General features: G+C 44.0%; 1 protein-coding gene across 1 annotated transcript in view; it reads right to left on the bottom strand.

The window, feature by feature from the left end:
* Window positions 1–208: 208 nt before the first annotated feature.
* The window catches only part of PLCXD2 (phosphatidylinositol specific phospholipase C X domain containing 2), a 41,883-nt gene continuing 17,964 nt past the window's right edge, over window positions 209–24,127 (bottom strand). Inside the window, exons 3-4 of the mRNA XM_056557488.1 lie at window positions 8,983–9,224; window positions 209–1,840 (exon numbers count right to left, since the gene is read on the bottom strand). Of these exons, the coding sequence (XP_056413463.1) occupies window positions 1,678–1,840; window positions 8,983–9,224 (405 nt within the window). The 3' untranslated portion in view covers window positions 209–1,677. The remainder of the gene's footprint in view (window positions 1,841–8,982; window positions 9,225–24,127) is intronic.

The following is a 24,127-nucleotide window of genomic DNA, read 5'->3' as shown; positions in this document are numbered from 1 at the left end:
TAACTTGATGGACTCTGGTCTTTTTTTTTAACCTTATGAACTATGTTACTATAAAGCAGCTGATAAGTACTGGAAGGATTAAGATTGTTTAATATAAGTCATTTACAAATCTGTTTCACTTTCTAGCACCAGTTGATTTGAAAAAAAAAAATGTTTTCCACCCCTCAGGTGAGATGAGTTCTGGTATCAGTTTTCCTTCTGTACTACAGCAGAGGGAAACAAAACTGGATCAGTTTGACTTCTAATGGACCTGTAAGTGCTCAATTCATGTTTGCTTCCCAACCGTATTTTTCTCTAGCTCCTAGTGTAGGATCTTCTTGTCTATTTTGTGCATCATGGTTTTCTTTGGTGTTTTCAAAGCCTATTCCATAATAGCTCAATAGTCATTGGTGCCAGTAAAGACCTTACGTTATGTATAATAGGTTTAATAAAGTTTACTCATCTGACAACCATGCTTCTAATCTTTACTTAACCTTGTAATGATTGTATTGTAACACACCCCGATTAACAGACTGTGACTCCTATATGTTTGTTATTATGTCTGTAACACCAGAAACCTAATGCACACAAGGCACTATTACAGATCTGGGTGGTACGATGCATAATATACAGTCCTATAATGTACCTCACAAGCCTTCGTTTTTTATGCAAAGGTTTTTAATACCAGATTTTTTATCTGTAGGTGTAAAAAAAAAGAAACAGCAGCATTTAGCATTGTATACAATTTCATATTGGGAAAGGAAATTGCTTTTGGGATGAATATGGAATCCGGTGGGATGGTTTCAGGTCCGAAGTATGGACCCATTGGGACTCCAAGGTCTGTGCTTACAATGCTTTTAAAAACTTCCTAATGCATTTATTGGCAGGTTGTAGTGACACAGTTTCTCTAATGTCAAGTAGTACTTTAATAACTGTAAACCTTCCAAATTAATACAGTATAAAATTCTGAATTTGACAGCATGTTATCCTTATCTTATTGTTAAAGGGGTATTCCAGCCTTTTACATGTTATCCCCTATCCAAAGGATAGGGATAAGATATGTGATTGCAGGGGTCCCCCCGCCCCCTCCCATAGACATGAATGGAGGGGGCGTGGTGTGACGTCACGAGGTGGCGTGGCCGTGACTTCATATCTCGGAGGCCGCACCCGGCACAGAATGCCGGGGCTGCACCGAGATCGTGGGGGGACCCAACAGCGGGACCCCTCCGATCATTTATCTTATCTCCTATTCTTTGAATAGGGGATAAGATGTATAAGGCCGGAATACCCTTTTAACCAGTTTATATAATAGTACACATCCACTTACACACCATTACATCTTTTTACTGAACATACGTATGAATCTTTTACTTAGTGGACCATTTTAGAATACACTGGAAAATACGGTTAGAATGTGACCTCCAAGCTTTTCTCAAGTTGTCTGACGTTCCATCTTCTATTTAAGACAAGGAGTCTTACATTATACTAGCTGACCATCTTGTCACCATCCCCGAGCTTTTGTCTTTCAATAGAGTTACAAATCAAGAATTTTAAAACGGAGTCTTCATCTGTTAGTAAATCACCCAAAAATAAATGAAAGAGGTAGACATGATAATAAATAGCACAGACATTGAATGTGATTCTTTTCCCACGTATGTATCATTTATCCCATGGCAATGACATATTCCTACTTGCTTCTTAGCTGTTTTCTTTGTCTTTTTTGTTTTTAAGCAGCAAATAGTTTAGTCCAATAACTGTTTCTGCAAAGTCAACCAGTTCAACAAAGTCTGATGTAATGATGTTAACACCCATGGAACCTGGTTTCTGCATTTTCACCCAGTTCAGTATCATTGGAAGATTCCTAGGAAAAAAGATACAGTAAGAGAAGATTACATATAAATTTAACACACATAAACTCTTTTTCATCCTATAATAAAAAAATTAAGTATTGCCGGAATAAACTAAACACAAACAATAACCAATAAAAGTACCAAAGTGGTCTTCTACAAAGCTTTGTTTATAAAGGAATCCTAGTTCCGAGATCAGCCCTGGTCATGTGAAGGACAGCAGTAAATCACTTGGTATAAAAGGCTACTTACACATGTGTATAATACGGACTCGACTGCGGATCTACAGATCCGATCTAGTGATGCTTTCAGTTCAGGTCTGTAGACTGGTGCTTGGGCCAGGAATTGCATTTGTAATATGGATGCAAACATGTAGTTATATTTTGCATTTGTGGAAGCAGGCGATCATCCCCTTATATTTATCCTCTGGACATAAACAGTGAAGGTTCCTATTTAATTACTAGTCAGAGATCCATTGGTGCATTAAAGTAACTTTTTAAGATGAAATTTATCAGTTGAAACCAGAATAACCCTTTGATAATGCGGCCATCATTTCTTAGTTTTGGCCAAAATTGTAATAAATTTTGATCCCAATAAATACAAAACAAGAAATCTGGTTTTGTGAAAACTTAGCTTATCTTACAGCAAGGATTGTCTCAATACTACTGATATTCATTTTCTTGTCTAGTAACCTCAATGTTATCATTTTAGAAAAATGTTGGTGAATCTAGTTGAGAATAAAATATATATATAAGAGAACATAAAGTGGCACCGGTACCTTAAATGAGCAGCTCTGTGAGATGGACTACAGCCCAACCAGGTCGGACAACCAGACAAATCCAGCGGCGGCGGTGCTAGGACAATGTAATGTAGCAATCAGTAATTGTTACAGTGAGCACTCCGGTCTCCTCCTCTGGACCGGAGCGCTCGCTGCCTCTGTCCCAGTCTGCGGCTTCCCTGCACGTCCCGGTCAGACACGCTGACCGGGAGCGCAGGGTTTCCGCCGTCGGGGATGCGGTTAGTGTGGCGGCCGGTCCCCGCACACACGCCGCATCCCGTGCTCACTTACCAGCGGTCCCGTCCCGTTGCGCTGCCTCTTCCTCCCGGCGTGCGCGGCCCCGCTCCTTAGGGCGCGCGCGCCGGCTTAATGAAGTTTAAAGGGCCAGCGCACCATTGATTGGTGCCTGGCCCTTACTGTCTTATATAAGTCTCTAGCTCCTGCCTGCCCTCGCCGGATCTTTGTGCCTCGTGCCTCTGAGAAAGCATTCCATTATTAAAGTGTTCCCTGCCCGTTGCCGACCCTTACCCGTGACCACCGCCTCTGAACCTGTGCTGCCTGCCTTGACCTGTTGCTAGTGACTACCGCTTCTGAACCTGTGCTGCCTGCCCTGACCTTTGTTACGTCTGACTACGCTTCTGTCCGTTCCTCCTGTACCGCGCCTATCTCAGCAACCAGAGGGGTTGAGTCGCTATCTGGTTGAACGACCTGGGGGCTACCTGCCGCAGCAAGACCATGCCGCTTTGCGGCGGGCTCTGGTGAAGACCAGTAGCTCCTTAGATTCCGTTCCCTGGGTACGGCCCACGCCATCACTCCTCTGGTCCAGTGGATCCACCTCCAGCCACCTGTCTGGACCGTTACAGTAATAAATAAAGCAAAAGAACAAACAGGTGGATGAGGCCGGGTGAAGCGCATTCCTATGCGTGAAAACGCCGGCAGTCGCCTCTGACCGCTCCACGCGGTCTTTGAAGTCCCTGCCTGAGAAGCAGCCCGAAATGGGAGCTGAATAGCCAGATCTTATACGGTGAGTGCAGGACGCCTGTTCGTTCTTTTGCTTTATCTATTACTAGTTGAGAATGGGCTTGTTACTTTTGCCAGGCTATGGTATCTTTGCACCATGACATCACACTGTAAAGGGCAAACCAACCAGGCAAGCGTAAGGTGGTTATCCAGCCATCCAGTAGTTTATTATTGCCTGATAAGTAGGGGTTAACCACCTGGCACCTTCACCAATCAATTGGTTGAAGGGTCACAGTGCTCGTGCAAATGCTGAAGCTTCTTCACTTTTAGAAGTGGTTGAAGTCCAGTTTGTACTTAGAAAAAACAGCAGCATTGCATAAAATGTAATGTTCTCCCAATCAAAGTGAGCGATGCAATGCTGCAAACCCTTCAGTCTATCAACCGGCAGCCTCCTACATATATATCATTGTGAAGGCTTATCCCTAGGACCACCCAGGTGGCTTAGAGCCTCTACAGCCCAAATATATCAGACATTTATGGCATACCCACAGGACCTATGTCTATGATAGGAATACCTCTCTAAGCAGATTATATAATGTACTGACAATGTATTATTCTGTTCCTAGCTAGTTTCCAAATTTTGAGGATAAAACAGCTAAAATAAAGCTAAGGACCTACGCCAAAGGACTTATGGCTATGATTGTTTTAAATTGATCTGTTTTGTGGATGATGGTTTGCTAATCCTATTAGTGGCTTAATAGTTACTGCACTGACTTTACACATTTTTAGTCTACTTAGAGGTGATGTAGTCTTTGTTGATGTCATGGATGTTTCTGAGGGCTTTAGGTATAGCAGTTCTTGGATGCCTATAATTTACTAATTCCCTTCAGATAATTTCATTCTTACCCTGGAGAGCTTTAGTAGCTGTCTTTTCCTTCAGATGACTGTGCTGTCACGTTACGTTTCTAAGGCTGTGTACACATCACGATTCGAGCCTCCGATGCACAGATATGATTTTGGAAGCTTAAATCAGCTGAAATCATATCTGTGCACGAACAGGTACGGACCCGTTAACTTCTATGGTGTGTCCAATTTTTGACACCGACTGAAAATCGTGGTCTGTTACAATTTTGTCTGTGTCAAAATAACATTAATGCTTATGAAGAAATATAAAATCCCATCCCTTCCCCAATATCGCGCCACACCCCTACCCTTAAATTCCCTGGTTGAACTTGATGGACGTATGTCTTTTTTCGACCGTACTAACTATGTAACTATGTGTCCAAATTTGGATGCGCTGAGAAATTGACCCAATCATAATCACTAGCTGACTACAATCGGGTCCGCTGCCCCATAGAAGTTAACGGGTCCGTACCTGTCTGTGCATAGATATGATTTCTACCGATTTGAGCTTCCGAAATCATATCTGTGCATCGGGGGCTCAAATCATGAGTGATGAATATTTATCCCTTATAATATTGTAACCTTGTGTAACAGAATTTCTGCATGTCGGTGTAACCAGTTTATTATTCATATGCCATATTTCAAATACAGCTGTGCTCAAAAGTTTGTATACCCTTGGAGAATGGTAATATATGAACACAGGAGACAAAACACATTTCTTTTATTTCTTATGAGATTCATATTTAACAGAAGGCTATAAAAGTATCGCACAATCATAAAGAATCTGTATTTATTGCCCTTCTTATATTTGAGGCAGTCTCCTGAGCAACTGGATTGTATATGGAGCCAGCACAGCAAACATTTGCACTGTAGTGTCCTGCAACTGTATAGCAGAGTTCTCTTTAGCGTTCATAATCTGCTCCGTCACTTGAAATAAATGTGACTTAACAATAATGTCCCGAGTTAAACCACCAGCACACAATAGTTGACAGAGGTCACAGAGCACAGTTTCAAGATCTTTGATTGACTCCAGAAATTCTGTCTTCTACATTGTTCTTTTTAGACCTAGGAGGCCAGAAGAAGCGCATACCTATGTGTGAAACCGCCAGCAGTCTCCTCTGAGCACCACACGCCACCTTGTTTGCTGTGCCGGAGTAGCAGCCCGAGATGGGAGCCGTTCTACCAGAATCTATGTGGTGAGTGCAGGTAACTCCTATTGTCCTAGCACCGCCGGCTTCTGATTCTATCTGGTTGCCTGCCCATATGCTACAGTATCCATCTTGAGGAGCTACTTTCAGAAGGTACCGATGCCACTAGTTTTTTCCTTTTGGTTTTTTATTTACAGTTTCAAGATCTTTGATTGACTCCAGAAATTCTGTCTTCTACATCGTTGTTTTTAGACCTTCTATTTTAGTTATATGCTGTAAATCCCCACACATGTAGAATTCTGATTAACCTGTGCTGTTGTGGTATCCGTCTTAGATTCAATGAGAACTCCCAGTGCCTAAAAAACTTATTTCAGTTCAGAAGTGATCTCGGTGCAAGTATTATATAACTCCTGCTGTAGAAGCTGGGAGAACCGTGCACTAAGAATCTTGCCCCCAAGCACTACGGCGCAGCATCCATTTCACACACCATAGAGAAGCCATCTTCCTGAGGCCTGAGAGAAAGCAGTGTCTCCAATCAAATCAGATATAGGACTTGTTAAGCGAGGACATGGGATACTGGTCCTTGTTAAAGACTGCACACCAGAGAGACTTGGCCTGCCTGTTGTCTTTGTGTGCCAACAGTGAGGCCAGCATGCTGCTGGTGGATGAGAGAGGGAGCAGGTCCTCACTCCATTTTGTTGGGGGCCCATTTGGCCATTAAAGAATCCAGGTGCATTCCCAGGCTGCCCGGACTAAGTCATTAGCTAAATATAGCTATAAATGTGTGGCAGGATTGCAAAGCTCATGGAGGCATATCCACTATGAAATAAAATATTTAAAGGCTTTCTAAGAGATACTACCTGGGATAGCTTAATGAATCTACCTTATAACAAAGCCCAAGCAAAGGTTTGGGAGCAATCAGTCCTGGCATACTAATCTTATCACAGTCTTTGCATTCCCACCATTGAAAAAGGGGATGCTGCTCCCCGAAACGAGTCTGGTCCAAGACTGCCTTTGCACAAGAAGTCAGAACTATTTGGATTATTTGTCCACCACTATTGGTCTTTTATTGCCCTCTCAGCTTCTCCCCGCGCCGTCAGGGTAGAGAGGGATCCCACACCAAAGACCTCCAACGCTGCCATACGTTACAAACGAACATTACCTTTTCCAGCGGACTACGCAATAACCATCTGTACCGGACATCTTCACCTCTCCTACACCTTCCCTGTGCTGCCGGGGCTGAGAGGCATCAATCCGGATTATCGTTAAGCGCTGCTATGCGCATATGACTGCTTTCGCCGGAGCCGGTAAGAGGCACTAAGTGCCTGATTTTTATCTATTTTTTCCTCTTGTACTTTGTCCCCGTGCCGTCGGGGTATAGAGGATAGATCTTTAGCACTACTGCGCATACAAGTATACATTGGACATATCCTATTACAAACATTGGACTATAAACCCCCACCATTGTCCCACCCATTGTCCCACCGTTTAAGTGCAATACTATTTTAATGTCATGTTTTAAATGTTTATAACTAACTTTTACCATTCTATTTTAGTGAGCTGTCTGCGGCAAGGGCCCTGCCCCAGACCTCACAGTATTATTCAATAAATGTAATTATATTTTACATCTTATTATCAGATACTTCCTTTCTTTATTTTTTATTTATCTCTATTTATTCTGCCTTATTCTAAATTTTCTTTGTAGCCTAGTAGGACTGCTATTTTTCAATTTTTTTAACTAGATATGTAAATCACTTCTATTAAAAATGTTAATCCTTCCAGTATTTATCAGTTTCTGTATACTACAGAAAAAGTTACGAGGAAAGAAGGTTTCACATTCATCATAGTAAGATTCTTTACTGTAAGAGCAGTGAGACTGTGGAACTCTCTGCCACATGATGTTCTGATTCATTAAACAAGTTCAAGAAGGGCCTGGATAGTTACTAGATTTCTTGAAATGTGAGCATTAACCTGGGATTTAATCCGATGGCCATATTTAGAGTCGGTAAAAGAATTTTCTGAATCGACGTAGCTGTATTATATGTTGGACGTGCTTCTTTTTTTGTTCAACTTATTAAAGTGCCACTGTCATTTACAAAAATGTTTCATACAGTGGAGCAAAAAAGTATTTAGTCAGCCACCAATTGTGCAAGTTCTGCCACTTAAAAAGATGAGAGAGGCCTGTAATTTTCATCATAGATATACCTTAACTATGAGACATAATGAGAAAGAAAATCCATAAAATCACATTGTCCGATTTTTAAAGAATTTATTTGCAAATTAAGTGGGAGAACTAAATAGAGATATCTGTAAATGGAGGAAAAATAGGGAGACCAGAGGGGGCGCCTCGTGTGATACCGTAAGAGTAGTAGGAAAGAGAGAGAAAGCGGGGTCTCTTTAGACCCCTAGGTTGTAGCTGCTCACCTTGCAGCAAGTAAAAACTTGCATATCAACCCACAGCGGGGTTTAGAGAGGAATCCGGAACCGCTGCTGAGCCTTAGGTTGCAGGAGTGGTAAAACCGCCTCCTGAGGAAGGACAATTAGTAGCAAAGCGAAAAAGTTAGTAGCAAAGCGAAAAGAAACCTTCGGATGGCGCTGCTGGTTCCAATGGTGCGGGTAACAAACTGTAGCCAGAGATGCAGGTAATACAAAACACTGGACAGTTTATTAAATAAACCATAAAGCAATAAAAGTCTGATCTGAAGAAGGGGGAGGCTCCCCCGAAACGCGTCATCCTTCTGTTTTATTGTTTTATGGTTTATTTAATAAACTGTCCAGTGTTTTGTATTACCTGCATCTCTGGCTACAGTTTGTTACCCGCACCATTGGAACCAGCAGCGCCATCCGAAGGTTTCTTTTCGCTTTGCTAATAATTGTCTAAATAGAGATGTCTCTAAATAGAGACATGCCAACAGTTTTGATCGGTTATGATCAGGGGGCTTGGTAAGCATGGGACGGCAATATGGGAGTGGATTAGGGAGGGTGAAAAGTAAAGATTTTGCAGAGATGGTGTGCAAGGGCTGTAGGCATTTGTAGTCTGCAGTGGTGCACACCATCTTTCCCAAACCTGGAAAGAAGGAAGATTTCAAGGCTGTTACAGCTGGTCTATGGATTTTCACCACGCAAAGGACTTGGATCAACAGGTAACCCACAATATCACCCTGAATAGACATGTGGCAGATAACCTCTTTAACTATATAACTATGTATGCACTGCCCCACTGACTATACAGATTACAGACTACATATTACAGAAAAAGGCAAAAGGAACTGCAAGCAAACATGCGGGCTTCCATTACACTACTTCAACATAGTATTTTAATGTAATAGTGCAAAATGTAATTCTTGCAATTTAAGTCTAAACTTACCTATGCACTAGAGTATTCTTTAATCCAGATTTCAGTCCCCTTACAATGGTTTTAACCTGTGGTGTCAGAATCGCCTGAGACACATGAAATGTCCCCCGCTTAGCACGTTCTCCAAGAGTTGTCTCAAGAAATTGAAGCAATTTGTGTACATTTGTTGTGTTGGCCCACGGAGCTGGCATCTTATTTCCTGCCCACAGGAATGGATATTCATTCCATACATTATAGTGATAGAAAACAAGAACCTAATTTTAAAGAAGAAAACAAAGATTTAATAATAGTACCGTACACTGTGACAGCTGTCAAATAAATGTCTCCACAAGCCCTTGCACATTTGATCAGATTGAGCATTCATGTATTCTGAAAAGGAACAGGGGTGAAAACCACTGCCAGACTGCCAATTCTTCTCTCCCTGTAATTGCTGTTGGGGGACCCCTATACACATCTAATCTATATCACTAACTTAAAAATCTTAAGCCTTTAAGAATTTATCAGCTGCTGTATACTACAGAAAAAGTTGTGTTCTTCTTTCCAGCCTGGCCACAGTGCTCTCTGCTGCCACCACTGTCTATGTCAGGAACTGTCCATTTGAAAAAGACACAGCTGTCATTGCAAGAAGCCTCAAATAAAGCTCTTGGAAGGATCACACAAGCATGTTACTACTTATAAATCAATCCACTAAAGGTGCAAAACGTATCACCCATGTATGTATTTTACTTGGTTACAGAGTTTTTAATAATTTATTAGAATATGTTTTTCTAAATAAAGCATTTTAATAAATACCAATGAGATTGAAAGATTTTGGACATGTACTCACCCATAGATCAATAACCACCACACCCTCTTATAGCTGTGTGATGTCTAGTTCAGCTAAGTCATCTTGTTTTGCTAATAGGAAGGAATTCTTTAACAATTGGGGACATTTTGTATGGAGTAGCACATTTATATGTACAAGGTCTAACAAAAGTACCAGAAAAGATAAACAGTTCACACAAAGGGGATTTTAGGAACTAAAAAAAGATATGTGACAATGTCAGAAGATAATATACTGTGGTACATGTTTACTGTGAAAGCACTAGGAGGCACATTCCATTCTAAAGCAGAGCGTGGGTGGTGTACTAGGTATATACGCAGGTGCATTACGTACAATCCAAGGAATGTTGTTCTACACATTATAAGCAATCTTGTTAGCTGACGTGTCAATTCTCGCATTTATAATACCTATATTAGTCTATAATCCATAACAGTGTTTAAACTACAAAGCAGTCAAAAAGTCTCAAATAGTTTGAAAACCCATGATTACCATTCATTCTGACCTTCCCGAGTTGCATTCAGTGGAGCACAAATGGATCTGGATAGGTTGGAGAATTGGGCAGATGAGGTTCAACACTGATAAACGTAAGGTAATGCACATGGGGAGGAAAACCAAGGCTGGAAACATGTATTAACCCCTTAACGACCAAGGACGTATATTTACGTGCTTGGCTGGCTCCCGCGATATAACGAGGGGTAACGTGCTGACCCCGTGTCATATCGTGTCGGTCCCGGCATGTAACTGAAGCCGGACGCGGGGCTAATAGTGCGCAGCGTTCAAAGTTGAATGCCGAGTCTAAAACGAAAGTAAAAGCTTCCCGGCGGCTCAGCGAGGCTGATCGGGACCACCGCAGTAAAAATACGGTGTCCCAATCAGCTAGGACGCGAACGGAGGTCCTCTTACCTTCCTCCGGCATGTCCGTTCGGCGATTGATTGCTCCAAGCCTGAGATGCAGGCTTGAGCAATTGCCCGTTGATAAAACACTGATCAATGCAAAGCTATGGCTTTGCAGTGATCAGTGTAAAAGATCAGTGTGTGCAGTGTTATAGCTCCCTGTGGGAGCTATAACACTGCAAAAAAAAGTGTCAAAAAAAGTTAATAAATATGATTTAACTCTTTCCCTAATAAAAGTCCAAATAATAAAAGTCCAAATAATTTCCCGTAAAAAAACATGTGAAGAAAAATAAATATAAACATGTGGTATCACCGCGTGCGTAAATGTCCAAACTATAAAAATATATAATTAATTAAACCGCACGATCAATGGCGTACGCGCAAAAAAATTCCAAAGTTCAAAATAACGTATTTTTAGTCACTTTCTATATCATGAAAAAATGAATAAAAAGCGATCAAAAAGTCAGATCAATACAAAAATGGTATACCACCCCATGCGCAGTAAAATAAAAAAGTTATAGGGGTCAGAAGACAATTTTAAATGTATAAATTTTCCTGCATGTAGTTATGATTTTTTCCACAAGTACGACAAAATCAAACCTATATAAGTAGGGTATCCTTTTAATCGTATGGACCTACAGAATAATGATAAGGTGTCATTTTCACTGAAAAATGTACTGCGTAGAAACGGAAGCCCCCAAAAGCTACAAAATGGCATTTTTTCTTTAATTTCGACGCACAATAATTTTTTTTCCATTTTGCTGTGGATTTTTGGGTAAAATGACTGATGTCATTACAAAGTAGAATTGGTGGTGCAAAAAATAAGCCATCATATGGATTTTTAGGTGCAAAACTGAAAGGGTTATGATTTTTAAAAGGTAAGGAGGAAAAAGGGGTTAAATGGGAAAATACTGGGGACACCTAATTTGGAAAAAGGACTTAGGATTTGTTGCCAACAGTAAATTAAACTGTAGGGACCAGTGTCAGGCAGCTCGTAGCAAAGGAAATAAAATCATGGGGTGCATCAATAGGGGCATAGATGCCCACTACAAGGAAATAATTCTACCATTGTACAAATTACTAGTCAGACCACACATGGAAAGATATAGTGGAGCTGGAGAGGGGAAACCAGAGTAATAGGGGAATGGGAGGACAACAGTACCCAGAAATATTATCAGTATTAGGGTCATTTAGTTTAGAAAAAAGATGACCTAATATCTATGCATAAATACTGTATATCAGGGGCAATACAAAGATCTCTCCCATGACCTCTTTATACCCAGGACTGTATCTATAACAAGAGCCTGCCTGCAGGAACCCTGGCCAGGACTACACAGATTTGTGATTGTGGACCTGAGGAAGGCACGAGTGAGCGCCGAAACGCGTTGTCTTGTTTTACCTTTTGACTTCTTTTTCTAATAAAAGTTAGTCCTGCGTAAGTGCTGGCTCATACCTCTGTTTCATTTGACCCCCATCGCCACACAGTAGCACTCTAAAAAAAACAAAAACATTTTTCATTCTTCACACTGGCATCATTCTCCGTCTCCCTCGGGAATACGGAAAAATAAGGGGTGAGAGCAGCAGACAGTTGCAATCTCCATTTTGTTACCCCCCACCATACCACAGAGGCCCCACACACCTCTGTGCATATCGACTCAAGGTCAGTAGGTCACCTTGGGTGTTGGTGGCAGGTATTTTCATCATCCACTTTCTAAGAAATACTACACAGGGAGCACCCAGTTGTTTTTTCTCCTCCTTTTTTCCTCTATAACAAGAGGGCATCCTAGAAAAGAAGGTTTCTACACCTGCACAGACGGGAGTTCTTTACTGTAAGAGCAGTGAGACGATGGAACTCTGCCACAGGAAGTGGTCATGGTGAACTCTGTAAAAGAGTTCAACAGAGGCCTGGATGCATTTTTGGAGAGTAGTAACATTACAGGTTATGGATATTAGAATTATAAGGACAGAAAGTTGATCCAGGGATTTATTCTGATCGCTGCGCAAAATTTATTATGTGGCACAAATTTTCACAAATGACAGGAAGCCACAGGATAATGCAACAAACGGTAAAAAGCAAACACACACATTTACAGTCATGACCGTAAATGTTGTCACCCCTGACATTTTTCAAGAAAATTAAGTATTCCTCACAGAAAAGGATTGCAGTAACACATGTTTTGCTATACACATGTTTACTACCTTTGTGTGTATTGGAACTAAACCAAAAAAGGGAGGAAAAAAAGCATATTGGACATAATGTCATACCAAACTCCAAAAATGGTCTGGAAAAAATTATTAGCACCCTTAACTTAATATTTGGTTGCACAACCTTTGGAAAAAAAAACTGAAATCAGTTGCTTCCTATAACCATCAATAAGCTGGAAAAAACAACTGAAATCAGTCGCTTCCTATAACCATCAATAAGCTTCTCACCTCTCAGTCAGAATGTTGGACCACTCTTCCTTTGCAAACTGCTCCAGGTCTCTCTTATTGGAAGGGCGCCTTTTCCCAACAGCAATTTTAAGATCTCTTCACAGGTGTTCAATGGAATTTAGATCTGGACTAATCTTCAGAACTCTCCTGTGCTTTATTGCCATCCATTTCTGGGTGCTTTTTGACATATGTTTGGGGTCGTTGTCCTGCTGGAAAACCCAAGATCTCGGATGCAAACCCAGCTTTCTGACACTGGGCTGTACAGTGCGACCCAAAATCCGTTGGTAATTCTCAGATTTCATGATGCCTTGGACACATTCAAGGCACCCATTCAGTTCTAGAGGCAACAAAACAACCCCAAAACATCATTGAACCTCCCCATATTTCACTGTAGGTACTGTGTTCTTTTCTTTGTAGGCCTCATTCTGTTTTCGGTAAGCAGTAGAATGATGTGCTTTACCAAAAAGCTCTATCTGTCCACAAGACATTTTCCCAGAAGGATTTTGGCTTACTCAAGTTCATTTTGGCAAAATGTAATCTTGCTTTTTTATGTCTCTGTGTCAGCAATTTGGTCCTCCGGGGTCTCCTGCCATAGCGTTTAATTTCATTTAAATGTCGACGAATAGTCCGCACTGACACTGATGCTCCCTGAGCCTGCAGGACAGCTTGAATATCTTTGGAACTGGTTTGGGGCTGCTTATTCACCATCCGGACTATCCTGCGTTGACACCTTTCATCAATTTTTCTCTTCCGTCCATGCCCAGGGAGATTAGCTACAGTGCCATGGGTTGCAAACTTCTTGATAATGTTGCGCACTGTGGTCAAAGGCAAATCTAGATCTCTGGAGATGGACTTGTAACCTTAAGATTGTTGATATTTTTCCACAATTTTGGTTCTCAAGTCCTCAGACAGTTCTCTTCTCCTCTTTCTGTTGTCCATGCTTAGTGTGGCACACACACAGACACACAATGCAAAGACTAAGTGAACTTCTCTCAAACTGTAACAAACATGGCCCACAATACACACAATTGTAACACTAGGTGGATACGACTACCCCTTAAAACCCCAGGGGATAAGCCCCCCTAAAATAAAGACACTGCACTTGGTAACTTTTGATGGACGATGGGAGTCGGCCACAGCTTTATTTTAAATAAATAACTTTAAAGGAGTACTCCGGTGGAAAACTTTTTTTTTTTTTCGTCAACTGGTGCCAGAAAGTTAAGATTTGTAAATTACTTCTATTAAAAAATCTTGATCCTTCCAGTACTTATTAGCTGCTGTATACTACACAGGAAATTATTTTCTTTTTGGAACACAATGCTCTCTGCTGACATCATGACCACAGTGCTCTCTGTTGACATCTCTGTCCATTTTAGGAACTGTCCAGAGCAGCATAGGTTTTCTATGGGGATTTTTTCCTACTCTGGACAGTTCTTCAACCTCCCATGGGTTGCCGTCCTGAGGTGGGTGAAGCACGTTGCCAGCCACCGACTTGACCGACGGGCAATCTGCCTTCTCCCTCCATTCTCCTTTTATTGACATTCCTCCACCGAGACAGGAGGAGCCCGAGTATCCTATACTGAGCTCTGACCCCCACCCATCACAAACAAAGATTGTTCTATTTCGTCATGTAACACTGAGAGGAATATATCTAACCCTATATCATTCAAATGAATTCCATTGTGCGTCATAACGCGATGGCACACCACAACACCCGCAATGGATCACACGTAGTGCGACATTCAGGACAGTCCTCTGGGCCCTTTCAACTACCCCAGCATCTCGGAACCCCTGCGAGGTAACCCTTGTAACTATCTCCGACCCAACGACCTTCCACCTGGGGGACAAGAGGCCCTCTGGTCCGCCCTGAAGATGTAAGAGGGCCCCAATATATGTACCACTGCGAACGGCGTACAAAGAAAAACATTAAAGCAGCAACTCCGGGCGAATATAGCAAGCATAGCATCCTGACTTCCACCTACCAATTCTCTGAATATCCGCCACCGGAAAACCCACCCAGTGGCGGCTCCAATAAATATTAATTGAATGCGTCCCAAAATTGGAAACCAGTGCCCCCACCGCAGCCAAACACTTCTTAAAAACCGAGGTAAACTGGTAGCTCATTGCGGGGGAAACCAGACAAACCGGACCCCCTACCGCTCGCAGCGGAAGCCACAAACCAACACCGCCTGGTCAGTTTTTGAATGCTGGACATGAAGCTGCACAACCTCATTGGCTAAGAGGACATCATCCCGCAACAGACTGCCCGATACCCCATTGGAGGCCGGGACAAGCTCCCCAACTCGCAGCGCACCGAAAAAAGAGGTACGAAATATCAGCCCCTCATACGGAGAGAAGCAAATGCACCCAGAGACCTGGGCTAGGGACTCCAACATGGAAAAAAGATATCGGCCTTCTAACGGACGCGTTGTCAACCATTCAAAACTTGCTGCAAGCGAAAAACCTTGGAAACATCAGCTTAGCCACTAAGCTTCAGATGGAACCCCACCCCGCCGTAACCTAGCAACTAAGGCGGAAACCCCCAAATGAACCAACAGCTAATCCACTGTCACGTAAAAAGGAACCCCATCTCCTGCCATAACATCCCTGTCCCCCGCCACCACCAGCCAATCCCTCCACAACTTACCATGACCGGACCAATTGGCGGGTACCTCAGATGAAGAAATGAGCGGAATCTGTCTGTCATCCCCAAGTCCCACAGTGGCAGTGGGGAAGGTAGACCCTCCTGGGCTGTCCCAGACACAATCTTGATATTCCTGAAAATGAAAGCGAGACAAAGAGTCAGCCAGAACATTCTCCACACCAGGCACATTTCGAGAACGGAACCAGATATTATACTCCAGACACCTCATGACCAGATGCCTCAGCAGAGCCAAAATCAGCCGAGAGGTGGAAGACAACCCATTATTACAGTGGACCACACTGAGGTTGTCCATCCAAAACCACAGCTTACGATCCCAGATCCTGCAACCTCACCATTTGACCGCCACGATGATGGGGAAAAGCTAAAGGAGGGTAAGGTGTTGACAAAACCCCTCCTCCCGCCAAAATTGAGGCCAGGACTCGGCACTCCAGTCAGTGCCCAGAATGGCTCCGTAACCAACTGACGCAGCCACATCGGTAAAAAGGGCCAACTCATTGTTGCTAACTTCAGGAAACTGCAAACATGTGCAACTGTTGTAATGGCGCAAAAATTCAGGCCACACCAACAAGTCCAACTTGAAAGATGAGGTAAAAAAAATGTGGTGTTCCGGTCTGCGGACACCCTAGGTGGCCAATGAAAAACTGCATGACAAAACCCTGCCCATTGGCATGATTCTGCAAGCAAAAACCAACAATCCTAATAAAGACTGAAGTTTAAGGGAAATCTTGGAGACCCAACAAAAACCTCCAACTTGGGCAACTTATTGGCCGGAAGGTGAAAAACAATGGAGACAGAAACTATTTCAATACCCAAAAAGGACAAAGTGGTCACCGGACCTTCTGTCTTCTCAGCAGAAAGCAGAATGCCAAAAATACTCACATGGGAACAAAAATAATTCAACAAAAACTGACATTGCGGGGATCCGCCCGGGCCAATAACCAAGAAATCATCCAAATAATGAATAAAGGATAGGCAACCAATTTCATGACACATCACCCATTCCAAAAAGCTACTAAACATAACAAAATAGTGGCACGAAATGGAACAGCAAATGGGCAAATAGGTATCATAATCAAAAAACTCTCCCGCATAACAGCCCAGAAGGTGATAGCATTCAGGATGAACCCGGGAGAAGCATGAAGGTGGATTCAATATCAGACTTCGCCAACAGGGCTTCCCAACCCGCCCTCCTGACCAACATAACGACCCTGTCAAAAAATAAATAGGACACCGATTACTCCTCCTTAGAAATGCCATCATTCACCGACATACCCTGGGGGTGAGATAGGTGATGGATGAGGTGGAATTTACCACTGTACTTTTTGGGAACCACACCCAGCTGAGACCCATAGATTTTCAAAAGGAAGGGAGGAAAAGGGGCCCTCGATGCGCCCCAAATTGACTTTCTTCTCCACCTAATTCTGAAGAACCTCGGGCAGACAACAAATTATAGGACTTAACCGGAAAAACAGAAGGAACATTCAGAATAAAGAAATCGTACAAAAAACCCAAATGCAGCTGCTCCGCATCAGATCTGTTGGGTTAGCGATCTAGCCATGGCCACATCGCGGCCACACTCACTGGAGTCTCTCTCATCAGAGGGACCTGCACCCTTCTCAGCCGGCTTGGCTGGCTTCGGGCAGCGGACTGCAGCATGCGAGCCCACGCAGGTGGAGCACTCATGCTTAGACAAAGAGCTCAGAGCACCGCTTGTGATGTGTCTGACCCATGATGCAGTCGACAACAGAAAAAGTCTGCAACCGTCACCAGGCTTCTCTGAGTAGGGCCTGCACTCCTTGTCCACTGTACCCTAATCCACAGACACCAAAGACCACAGATCCACATACTGATTATCCCAGATCTTCTGCCGGACACCAGAATCAACATGGGCCCCCAAGGGGCTAATCGCACAAAAGAAAGCCTCCTTATGGAGGCCCACCCTAGGCAGAGACTGAACCCGCTTCGCTGAAGGAGGGACTCTAACCCCGGCCTCTGATGAACACAGCTTCAACTGTGCCAGCAAAGCGCTAAGAGCCGGAATCAAGGCAGATTGCCCACCACCGGAACCCCAAGCCCCAGCAAAATCGAACTCACCGACAGTAGGCTGAGATGAAGTTGAGGGAGGCACCACCACCTCCTGGCCAGGAGGGAGCACTGAAACAAGCGAAGGCAATTCAGGAACCGCTGAGGATGCAGCAACAACGGGATCAGCAACCGCACTGGACCGGCTGTCCGCGTAGGTCGACCGGCCCTCTGACCGGGACATGCCACGTCTAGATCGGTAGATCTGGAACCTTGTGGGGCTTGTGGGGCAGTGCTCAGCAGGAAGGGGCAGGTCTACCCCTCTCCTGTATTTATACAAGTCCCTCCCCCTTTATCTAACTCAGTGCGGAGCTACCAGAGGAGAAGAGTCTTCTCCATCTGACGTATGGCTGATTCCCTGCTAGCTGCGGTCCGGGAGCGGGCACTCGCTGATGCAGGCTTCCTGGCTTGGATCTTGTCTGAGCTGGGGCCTCCTGTGGCATACAACCCCCCCCCCCCCCCCCCCCCACACACACACACACACACAAAGGTGCTCCTTGAAAATGTATACAATCTAGCTAGTACGAATCATGAGGACGCAGCTGTAAGTTGCTAATTACAGTTTTCTTTTGCTACAAAAATAAAGAGGAAATATTGACATCCTAACTGTTCCTTTATTTTTTTTATACGGTAGTGACATCTTTTTATATAGTATGCCTGACATTTGCTACATTTCTCTGTCTGGTAAGACCTCTGGTCATTTATACACTGCTCAAAAAAATAAAGGGAACACTAAGATAACACATCCTAGATAAGAATTAATGAACTAATCGTATGAAATACTTTCGTCTTTACATAGTTGAATGTGCTGACAACAAAATCACACAAAAATTATCAATGGAAATCACATTTATCAACCCATGGAGATCTGGATATGGAGTCACACTCAAAATCGAAGTGGAAAACCACACTACAGGCTGATATGACTTTGATGTAATGTCCTTAAAACATGTAAAAATGAGGCTCAGTAGTGTGTGTGGCCTCCACGTGCCCGTATGACCTCCCTACAACTCCTGGGCATGCTCCTGATGAGGTGGCCAACTCCTGGACAGTCTGTGATGCAACGTAGCATTGGTGGATGGAGCGAGACAAGAAGTCCCAGCTCTGCTCACCCGGATTCAGGTCTGGGGAATGGGTGGGCCAGTCCATAGCATCAATGCCTTCCTCTTGCAGGAACTGCTGACACTCCAGCCACATGAGGTCTAGCATTGTCTTGCATTAGGAGTTACCCAGGGCCAACCGCACCAGCATATGGTCTCACAAGGGGTCTGAGGATCTGATCTCGGTACCTAATGGCAGTCAGGCTACCTCTGGCAAGGAGAAATACCACCCCACACCATTACTGACCCACCCCCAAGCCGGTCATGCTGAAGGATATTGCGGGCAGCAAAACGTTTTCCATGTTGTCTCCAAACTCTGTCACGTCTGTCACATGTGCTCAGTGTGAACCTGCTTTCATCTGTGAAGAGCACAGGGCACCAGTGGCGAATTTGCCAATCTTTGTGTTCTCTGGCAAATGCCAAATGTCCTGCACGTAAGCACAACCCCCACCTGTGGACGTCGGGCCCCCATACCACCCTCATGGAGTCTGTTTCTGACCGTTTGAGTGGACACTTGCACATTTGTGGCCTGCTGGAGGTCATTTTGCATTGCTCTGGCAGTGCTCCTCCTTGCACAAAGGCGGAGGTAGTGGTCCTTCTTCTGGGAAGTTGCCCTCCTACGGCCTCCTCCACGTCTCCTGATGTACTGGCCTGTCTCCTGATAGCGCCTCCATGCTCTGGACACTACGCTGACAGACACAGCAAACCTTATTGCCACAGCTCGCATTGATGTGCCATCCTGGATGAGCTGTAATACCTGAACCACTTGTGTGGGTTGTACACCTGGTGTTTTGCTAATTGCCTATAATTTCCACTTGTTGTCTGTTCCATTTGCACAACAGCATGTGAAATTGATTGTCAATCAGTGTTGCTACCTGAGTGGACAGTGTGATTTCACAGAAGTGTGATTGACTTGGAGTTACATTGTATTAATGAATGTCCTAATAAGATTGGTCTGGATCTGCTATTCCCATAGAACCAGGAATATTTAAAGGATTAGCAAACTTCTCCATTGCCTGACACATCTCAGCCTACTATTGTATATGTTCCCTTGTTGTTGCCAAAAGTATAGACCCCAAAAGAACTCCTGTTATATAATGCTGGCAGCACATCCTTTATTTCTTGTATTTTTAATGTAGGGCTTACAGGGATTCGACTTCCAGCATATCCCACAGAAAGCTGTAAACGCTGTAAAAGCAATGCATTCTTATTGCGATTTGTGCAATCGCATTAAAGGGGTACTCCAGTGGAAAACAAATGTTTTCAAATCAACTGGTGCCAGAGGGTTAAGCAGATTTGTACACTTCAATTTACTTCTATTTTAAAATCTTAACACTTTCAGTACTTATCAGCTGCTGTATACTACAGAGGAAATTGAGTAGTCCAGAGGAGAGGTTTGCTATGGGAATTTGTTTCTACTTCTACTTTCTACAGTTCCTGGCATGGACAGAGGTGTCAGTGCAGAGCACTGTGGTCAGACTGGAAAGAACTATACAACTTTCTCTGTAGTATACAGCAGCTGATAAGTACAGGAAAAATCACATAAAAAATACCAATTGTGAACATAGCGTCAAGGGATTGTAAAATTACTATATATATATCCCGATCGGAAAGAGCTGCAGCATACAAGTGGAGCTAGGGATCTGGTAGGTGATGTAGTCTCTCTGTAGTTCACCGTAAGTCAGCTGACCCAGGACTTACCACCTCCTCTGACACATTAAAGGTGTATTCATGGAATTTTTTTTATTTGACTATGCTACTGGGGCTGTAAAGTTAGTGTAGTTCATAATATATTGTGTGTACCTGTGATTTTTCCCAACTTGCAATGCGGCCGAGACCTGACTCACTAGTCCGCTGATGACAGGGAGCCTGTCTGCTTCAATGTGTGGAGCAATCGCTTGGTGGGAGAGAGATCAATCTGCAACTAATGCAACAGCTGTAGGCACCCTGATTGAAAACCACAGGTCTTTTGAATGGATGCAGCTCATTTATGTTTCAATGGGTGGGGTGGCTGATGTGTGAAAGGGAGGAAGATGGAATTATGGGATTTGTAGTCAAAAAAAGAAAAGTCAAACAGGAAATACCAGTTCACAAACAGCTAGCCACAGTGTTAAGGTAATCTCACAACATAGCCATTTAGCCCCAAGACAAGCGCAGATCCTTCCTAAGCATGTCCATTACTGTCTGCCAGGTATGTACTAAAATCACCTTATGGTGGATAACCCCTTTAAACACTGTGTTCAGACTGGTGATCACATGACCAAGTTACAGCACTGAAACACATGGATACAGCTATGCTGGAATAAAAAACTGGCACTGTGGGACTAGTGATGGTGAGTGTGCATGATATGGGCTAGAAGAACAATTCTGAGTGCTTACATAGTTCATAAGGTTGAAAAAAAAGAGTCCATAAAGTTCAAATGAAAACCCTACTGCATTGATCCAGAGGAAGAAAAAAAAATCTTTGAGGCTGATGCCATTTGCCCTATAACAAAGGAAAAATGTCTTCCCCACTCCAATATGGCAATGAGAATAAATCCCTGGATCAATGTTCTATCCTCATAAATCTAGTATCCACAACCTATAATATTCTTCCAGAAAAAACATCCAGGCCTTCCTTGAAATTGTTTAGTGAGTCAGACATCGCAACATCATGTGGCAGAGAGTTCCATAGTCTCACTGCTCTTAGGCTAGGTTCACACTACAGATTTTCTGGGCAGAATTTCTGCCAGAGATTTAGCCAGTGGCACTAAGACCACACGGACTGCATTGCCGTTCCCATAGACGGCAATGCATTTCTGGGTGGATCTTTTGGGAGATCTGCTCAGAAATGCATTGAAATCTATGGGGACGGCAATGTAGTCCGCGCGGTCCTAGTGCCGCCAGCTTGATCTCCGACAGAAATTCTGCCCCAAAATTCCACAGTGTGAACCTAGCCTTACAGTAAAAAATCCATGTCTGTGATGATGGTGAAACCTCATTTCATCTAGACATAGAGGATGCCCCCTTGTCATGGTCACCGGCCTAGGTATAAAAAGATCACTAAAAAGATCTCTGTACTGTCCATTCATATATTTGTACATTGTGATCAGACCGCCCCTAAGGCGTCTTTTCTCCAAACTAAATAGCCCCAAGCTTGATAACCTGTCTTGGTCCTACACCATCAGTTATCCTTGTCACCCTCCTCTGCACCCTCTTCAATTCAATCATGTCCTTCTTATATACAGATGACCAAAATTGAACACAATACTTTATATGTGGTCTGACTTCTTTAAAAAGTAAAGTAAAATACTGCTAGTCTATTTCTTCCCCCATAACATAAATGAACAGATTAATGGCACAGCTTCTATGCTATTAGCACGTTTTTTTTTTATATATGCTTTGTTAGGGTGGGTTCACACTACGTTTTCCCCCATACGGGAGCGCATACGGCAGGAGGGAGCTTTTTGCGCCGTATGCGCTTTTACAACCGGACCTAAAACCGTGGTTGACCACAGTTTTAGGTCCGGTTGTAAAAGCGCATACGGCGCAAAAATGAGCCGACCGGACCGAACGTTTCACTCCGGCCGGCTCATTGAAATGAATGACATACGGGAGCGCATACGAAGGCATACGGGAGCGCGAGGTTTTAGCTCCCCCCTGCCGTATGCGCTCCCGTATGGGGGAAAACGTAGTGTGAACCCAGCCTTAGATGGTGCTTCTGTGCACTCTTTCTGTCACTCCTTGGGTATGCTGATCTTTTACTTAACCTGCAAAGTGTGCACTATCACTAGCTCAAACAGTTCTAGTCTGGACACAAAAGCAAAGACACAGGTCTGTGCCCCTGATTAAGTCAAACCTCCAGTCATCCGGGATTTCCCCACCACTGATTACACCTCTAGACCCAGGATCCTCTTATTCTGGTCTCAAAGTTCTCAATCACCTTAAAGTGGCAACCAGTGTCTCAAACACGGACCCTTAAAGGGGTACTCCGGTGCTTACACATCTTAGGGGGATAAGATGCCTGATCGCGGGAGTCCCGCCGCTGGGGATGCCCGTGATCATGCACGGGGCACTCCATTTGTAATCAGCACCCGTAGCGTGTTCGCTCCGGGTCTGATTACCGGCGACCGCAGGGCCGGTGGCGTGTGACGTCACGCCTCTGCCCCCATGTGATGTCACGTTCCGCCCCTCAATGCAAGCCTACGGGAGGGGGCGTGATAGCTATCACGCACCCTCCCGTAAGCTTGTATTGAGGGGTGGAGCGTGACGTCACATGGGGGCGGAGGCGTGACGTCACACACCGCCGGCCGTGCAGTTGACCGTAACCAGACCCGGAGCGAACACGCTCCGAGGGCTGATTACAAACGGGGTGCCTCGTGCATGATCCCGGGCATCCCCAGCGTCGGGACGCCCGCGATCAGGCATCTTATCCCCTATCCTTTGGATAGAGGATAAGATGTGTAAGCACCGGAGTACCCCTTTAAAGGTGTCATTCAGCCTTTTTATTGAATTGTAAACAAACAACAAAAAACGTGGTCTCAAATGGCTGGAGATGCTCAACCCCAAATGCGGTTGTGCATTTATACTGGGGGGAGCAGATCCTGCCCTTGTAGTCCATTGCTAGGGGCAATCCCCAACATAAAAATGCATACAATGGAGGATGCCTGCAGCGGACTACAGGTGCCACTATAGAATCCTACACCAGATAAACGGTGTGGATCTGTAACAATAAGAATAATACAATACAGGAATGTGGGTGCACTACTGTGGTAGATGTATACAATGACATTGGCTATCCCTCAACACTGATGTTAAAATTGAGACATTCGCCAGTATATCCTTATATGAAGGATACACCAGAGCCCGCACACCAACGCCAAGGTTTCTCAAAATGGCGTGGGACCTAACGCTAATCTTACCTGTGCTTGATAAGCAAAACAGGGGCCAGTGGGCAATTACGGCAGCATTCGGTCGACTCACAACTTCCTCCCAAATACCCTCCAGCGTGACTGAGCACACATGCAGTGGGAGGAGGGAGGCAAGTTGCAAGCCCCACCTGAGTTGGTTAATATGGGTGCATAGCCTCACAGGTGCACGGGGCACCCCGTTTGTAATCAGCCCCCGGTAGCACCTGTGAGGCTATGCACCCATATTAGCCAACTCAGGTGGGGCTTGCAA

This window comes from Hyla sarda, chromosome 2, assembly GCF_029499605.1.
Source record: "Hyla sarda isolate aHylSar1 chromosome 2, aHylSar1.hap1, whole genome shotgun sequence".
Classification (NCBI taxonomy): Eukaryota; Metazoa; Chordata; class Amphibia; order Anura; family Hylidae; genus Hyla; species Hyla sarda.
The sequence above is the reverse complement of the archived record's forward strand: the minus strand, read 5'-3'. Positions and strand labels throughout refer to the sequence as shown.